The sequence below is a fragment of the Gossypium hirsutum genome, chromosome A03 (genome assembly GCF_007990345.1).
Source record: "Gossypium hirsutum isolate 1008001.06 chromosome A03, Gossypium_hirsutum_v2.1, whole genome shotgun sequence".
NCBI lineage: Eukaryota > Viridiplantae > Streptophyta > Magnoliopsida > Malvales > Malvaceae > Gossypium > Gossypium hirsutum.
The window spans coordinates 73,775,756-73,782,803 of NC_053426.1; the positions used below are offsets into that span (position 1 = coordinate 73,775,756).

The 7,048-nt window shown below is 25.9% G+C and overlaps 1 protein-coding gene across 1 annotated transcript; it reads right to left on the bottom strand.

Moving 5' to 3' along the window:
- Nucleotides 1–3,675: 3,675 nt before the first annotated feature.
- LOC107886335 (protein RGF1 INDUCIBLE TRANSCRIPTION FACTOR 1) lies at nucleotides 3,676–6,439 on the bottom strand. The gene is made up of 4 exons (XM_016810244.2): nucleotides 6,115–6,439; nucleotides 5,316–5,576; nucleotides 4,617–4,775; nucleotides 3,676–4,540 (listed from the first exon to the last, which is right to left on the bottom strand). Exons 1-4 carry the CDS (start codon nucleotides 6,115–6,117, stop codon nucleotides 4,295–4,297), a joined length of 669 nt encoding a protein of 222 aa, XP_016665733.1. The 5' UTR covers nucleotides 6,118–6,439; the 3' UTR covers nucleotides 3,676–4,294.
- Nucleotides 6,440–7,048: the final 609 nt, after the last annotated feature.

The following is a 7,048-nucleotide window of genomic DNA, read 5'->3' on the forward strand; positions in this document are numbered from 1 at the left end:
ATGCACAAGTTAGTAATTTTTTTTAATTTATAAAAATTATATATATAATTTTTATATATTCTCTTTTATAGTTATATCAAAAATAAAAAGTTAATATGTAAATTAAAAAAAATCTTTTTTTTTATATATAAAGCAAAAGATACTTTCTTTTACTATGGAATTTGTTATGAAAATTTGACATAAAAACTTATATAATTTTTAACTATTATATCTTGAAAATTTTAAATTATAATGATATTTTTTAAAAAAATAATGATAATAAATTATTTATCTATATAAATTTCATGTCAACATTGATAATTTGATAAATTTAAAATTAATAAATATAAATGATACATCAACTAAAAAAAAGTAATCTATTTAAAAACAAATAAAGTAAAAAAATAATAATATTGCAAAAAATAATTTATTGTAACTCATTATTAATATTTTGATATCAAATATTACAATGTTCTAAGTAAATAAATGTGTTCACATTATAAATTTTTTTTCATGTGACATTCTTCATTTTAAGTATTTATTCACTTTTGATAAAATTTTCTTTTACTCGTTACCTTTTTAAATTATTTATCACGTACTTTAATTTTAATATTTAGCTTAATTTTTAAAATTTAAAAATAAAACATAATTTAATATTTATCATAAATATAAATAATATCAAAATTAAATAATATTTATCTTAATATTTAAATTATTTTTAATATAAATTTATTGGTACAAAAGCAAAACTCAAAAAAATTAGCTAATTACACCCTTCCCACGAGCACTTAATATTTAATGATAATTTTTATAACCTATTTGTAAATATAACATTTAATTTAATTAATAACCAAATAATATATTAAAATTAAATATATTATGATACATTTTTATACTTAAAAATATAATAATTTAGAATCTAATTACACCCTTACCACCAGCACTCAATATATGATGATAATTTTTTATAACTGATTTTGTTACAATTGTTACAAACCAATTTGTAAATAATTTAATATACAATTTTTAAATGTTAAACAATATTTACACAATAGTAAAACAAATATTAATACTATACAATATATTGTATTTTTACAATATTAAAATGTAATTTTTAAATAATATACAATATAGAATATTTTATATTATTTTTAAAATACAATATTTCATACTATTTATAATAATAAACATTTATTTAAAATTAAAAATAAATTTAATGTATTATATCTGACACATATAACTGATATGTGCATGCATCGAATAGGAATAAAACCTAATTATATATATATTGAATTTAAGTAGGATTTAGTCAAATATTCATATATATATATATAATTAAAATATTCACATTTTATATCATAAAACATTTATTGTTAATATGTATAAATTATAATGTATATTTATTATAATACATTAATATAATTTTTTTAATAAAATATTAAGAATATTACTTAAGATTTAAATTTATTATTTAAATAAAATTATAAAATTAGGTGATTTTATTAAAATAATTATTTATTTATTATATCTGTTGAATAATATTTAAAATTATAATACTTGAGATTAATTTTTCAATATTTTTAAATATATTAATATTTTTAAATGCTGTAAAAATTAAAACTAAATTTTATTATTAATATAACACTTTTGATTTTATTCAAGTTATTTACACATAAAAAATTGTTTAGTATTTTTAAAGTGGAAGTCATTTTTCAAAAAGAATGGCTCATTTTCATTTTGAGAGAATATTTAATGTGTTGTAGGTGCATAAGTTTCATGCACCATCAATGAATAAAAACTTGACACTTCATCATTAAATAAAACAAAAAATCGTGAAAGACTTATAAATAAATACTAATAATTTTATTTAAACCTAAATAAATAATAATTAATTATAAATAAAAGTTTAAACTCGAGACCCTAAACCTTTAAACCCAATATTCTAAATATGAGATTTATTAATATTTATTTATAATAGTTACTATTAATGTTTAATTATGTCTAATTAAAATTATTAGTGTTTATTTACAAATTCTCTATATTTTTTGTTTAATTTAATGATGATGTATTTTGTTAGTACTTATTAATGGTGCATAACAATTATGCACTCAATTTAGCTTGTGAGAAAAAAAAAAGGTTAAATTTCTTTTCAGTTTAATTTGGATATAATGCAGTATTATCACTTTCTACTTTTTTAACTTTTTTAAAATTTTAGATTAAAGATATATAAAAAAAGAAAAAAACCAAACACATACTTACCGATCATTCCAAAAGCCCAATATTTGAATTACCAAAACATGCATGGAACGCAATCCACGCCTAGTGAAGACGACGATAAATACATTTTTAATTATTATTTAAAAAATTATGAATTAACCAAATATTAACTTAATTAAAAATAAATATTTAAATTCTTTTATTTTATAAAATAACGAAGATGTATTTATATAAAAATTTAAATTTAAAATATTATAGTTCTAAACTATTTAGCTTTTATTGTTTCAACTAATATTTTCAGGCTAACCTTTAATCTAATATCCTTATTTCTTTTAATTTCCATTTCCAATTATCTACGCATTAATTCTTTGACTGACACCCCCAACATCTTATTTCTTTCCACACATTCTCTTTTGGCTTCTTCTTGATAAATATCAATTAATCCTTAAAAAGAATAAAAAAAAACCTATAAATTTTCATGTCGAGAAACTAATATACAGAACTTATAGGCCTTAATCCATTATATTAACCAACATTAATTTTTTTTCCATAAACATCCAAATTAAATCTTCTTTTTATAAAAGTAATTAACAAAAAAGTCGTCGTCATCATCATCTTTATTTCTTCTTTTATTAAAAAAAATATAGTGTTTCAAGATCGACTCCATAAAAATCAGATTTTCTCCTTCATTTTGCTTTCCCCCATAAACGCCTATCGTCTCCATCAATCTCCCACCATCTTCCTAAACAAAACTCTAATGCAAATTTTATCAAACACTTTATATATTAATTTCAAGTTCTCAAAATGATAAAAAGAACAAAACAAACAACCAAAAATCTACAACAATCTTCAACACTTCAACTGTCAATCCCAACCCACAATAATAATAATAACATCAAAGGATTAACCATATGAAGATTAGAAAAAATCTCAAACCACCACTAAATACTTGGGTGCCCCATCACCACCATCGCTGTTAACACAGCATTGGGGTTTTAAAACTCTTGGTATATTGTGAAATAAATGTATTCATAATGAGGTGATTCAATTCTGAGATCAACCATGAAGCTAAGTTCAAAAAAAAAAAAAAACCTTTTCTTATTTTTTTAATTATTTTGATAAAAAAAAATAGGAGTACATGGAAATTTATGCTGATATGAAAAAAAATAGCGTTACTTAATGTCATTGGTTGGGTCTATAATTTATGTGGTCTATTACATAGACAAAATTCCTGCAAAAATATTGGGGAAGTTGTGAAGTTGGGCCATGCCCATATTCACGTTCAACATGCAAGATAACTTTTCTTAGCTTTTTGTTTGGTCGTAGGATTCTGACTACCCCTATTCACTCGCACCTTTTCTTTCTTTAAAAATTTACGGCTCTTGTTGTCCGCCACATTCACATTGACCAAAACGTAAATAAATAAACAAAGACATTGTTGCCAACTTGCCATAATTTAAGGAGAGGGAGGGTCCCAAATTTAGATAGTTACCCCAAGATCAGACGAAAATAACATACCATTTCTGACAAAGCTTGAGACAAAGCCCACAACCTCCCCCCAATAAAATAAATCACTCATGCCAACTCAATTAGAAACATCCCCATCAAAACTTAAGGCCCCTGAGTAATCTAATTCTCTATTAACACCATACATGAGTAGAATTTATACGAGTGAATTTCCTTTTAAACTATGGCAATAAGGAATATCCTATTCAAGCATGAAAAGAAAATCCCGCCGAAAGAAAAACAAAATCATAATAGATCCAATCAAATCTGTCAAAAAGGGGGGAGGGGGGTGGGTAGATACAAAAGCTCAAAATCCATTTTAAAACACTGCTGACTTCCCCATCAAATATACCATCTTCTTTTTTCCCTTACATGTCCTGTACAATCTCAAGAAAAAATAATAACTTTCTCTGATCATGACAATGATAGGGACTGTCCTCTCTCAACTAACACCAACTAAATTCCAAAATGAGGACTCATCTTCAAAGAGTGACTTTCATTTCAAATACCATTGAAATGTAGCATCATTTTTATCAACTGGTATAGCTATGGATTCCTTTTATTGTATTCTCAAGTACCTTTGTTTAAGTATTTAAGTAAGGGGAGCTCTCAGAGGAGTGCCTTTCCTTTTGTGCAATCGTTTCCGAGGCTTTAAACTTTTGACCAACCATGTTTTAGTCTCCTCTTCTGAAAGATCAGTTGAGGAGAGTGAGGATTGCTTATCTTCTGAACTTGTTTCCAGATTTTGATTCCCTTTCCATGAAAGTTCATGATATTCTTGTATTGATAATTCCATTTTATGGCTTTGGTCTTTAGGCTTCACATCAACAGCTGATACCTGAAAAAGGTTGATTAGATTGTGGTTTGAGTTGTAAATGAGGACGTTCAAGTACTAAGCTTCAGTTTTTTTTCACCTTGCATGCAATGGAACAAAAACGATTAGGTGGGTCTTGAAGATATCTTCTACAAGCTTCACAGGCAGCACCTGTTTTCGATTTCGTTGATGGTTTGGCATCTTTAGCTTGAGGCCTTGGATTCAAATGTACAGCTTTTTCACCATTGATTTTGTATGTCTGTCAGACGTTTAAAACTCATTTCAGTATATATGATGATCATTCCAATTATAACTAAAGTTGCTCAAAAAGAGAAAAAGCAAAAGGCAATCAAAGAAATCACTTTAGTAAATTATAAGTTGAAATTGTGGATGGAAAATAATGAGGAAGCATTTCTGTAAAAAGAACAGGGAAAAGCAACTTGAATGGTTCTGCAAACATAATGATATGAAAATCTTTTCTCTTTGATTTCAAATCTTGGTGTTTGCTGTTCTCCTTACTATGAACAATCAACAATTAGAACAGAAATGAAGTTTCATAGATCAAATAAAGTGAGAGGCAATTGAAAACCACAAATTCATATATCAGTAACAATTGGAAGAAACTAATAACAATTAGTAAGGATCCATATCTTGCATTCTAAATTGTGATTTACCTCAAAACAATCTATTAACACATCCATAATACTACTTATTCCAATAGACCCTAATGAATTACACTAAAACGGTTACCATTACTGTGAAGTCTTCAAAGCTAAAGGGTAACGAACATAAGGAAAACCTGAATTTTGGAACAGTCCAGATGCTTCTGCATTTCTTGAAGTCGAACGACATCTTGATATACATATTTGCAGACCTGAAGCCACCGGTGCTGGCTATGAGCCTTACAATGCCGACAAAACTCGAGACAACAGTCAATGCAGAACACGTTTTTTTCATTTTTCCTGAGGTCTTGATGATCAGAGCAAGGACTAAAGAACTCACTTTCCAGAAGGGTACTAATCCAATCTGTTTTCTTCTTAATGTACAACCCACAACCCACCTACAATACCAAGTTCACTTCATTAATATCAAATAGCTTCAAAAGCAATAAAGTTTCAAAATTCTTGATTTTCTGACAATTAATTCCCAAGTTCACAGCTTAAACAAGCACCCTAAATCAACGGAAACGCAATAGTAAAGATTCAACATTTAATGTAAAGATATCATTTTTTTTTCAGAAGTATAATTCATGCAAATTTCAATAAACTACAACATTCAAGATCCAAAATTTCAAGCACTAAGTACAAAGTAGTTGAATTCATGAAAAGGGTTGAAAGTTTCAACAAAACTAAATTAACCCAAGAAGGTTTACAGGCTGTTTTCAATGAGTATTATAATAGCTACAATAAATACAAGATTCAAAAAAGATTATATTTCTTTGTATTTAACTAAAATTTCCTGGAAACCAAACAGACCCTGAATTCTGATAGTCAAATAACACACCAATCACCAAAAACAAAAACAAAATACCCATCATTCAACACTAGAAAATTATATTTGGAAGAAAAAAGACAAATAAAAAGAGAAGGAATTCTCACCATTTCTTTGCTTTGAATTGGATATATAATTTCCTTGGTTCTTTTTTCTTATTTTCTCTGATCAATACTCAAATGAACACAAATTGAAAAGAAAATTTGAGGAAAAAGAAAAAGAAGAAAAATGAGAGACTGTGAGAGAGGAGAAGCCTACAGAATGTGGAAGCTGGGGGGGGAGAGAAGAAAAAGTGATATAATAAGGAATGTGCAGTGAAAAATAAAAAGAAAAAGGAGTGTCAGCAGAAATGTTTGGTGAGGAAAGGATAGTGACCTACCCTAGGCGGGAAAGGTCAATAAATCATTCTGATTGGTGAGTTAAAACTTGATCAGACCGCTATTAATTTGTTAAAATCTTCTTTTAAATCAAGTTGTTTTTATGTAAATCATGATTCAATCACCAAAAATTAGTGATTTTTTACTGTAATTTTGCTAATTATTAAATTTATTTTACTTGACTTGTGAGCTTCGTGAAAAAGTTGAACTTAATTTATTTAGGGATATCAATAAGGTAATATCTAAAAAAAATTTATTATTAATGAATGATTTTTGTAAATAAAAAATAATTAATAATTAAATCCTTTTAAAAGTAGTAATAACTTTATTCCTTGTGACAATAATAAATAAAATTTCAATATAATTTTATTACTACAAATAGGTATTAACTAATTTGAAGAAGATATACATAAAAGAGGTGAATTCAATTAATGGGAGCATATCAAAAAGTATAAATTAAGATTGCAATAATTTATCAATTAATTATGTTTTTGAAAAATCATTTGATTTGAAAAGAAGAAAAGGAAAGATTTTTTTTTTGAAAAAATTAGTGGACTGACTTTTTCTTCGGCCTCAATTTTCTCCATTAGGTCAGCCCTTTTCAATTTTTTTTTTCTAAAATAAAAATAAAAACAAAACCCTAAATCATGACACCATCTGCCCT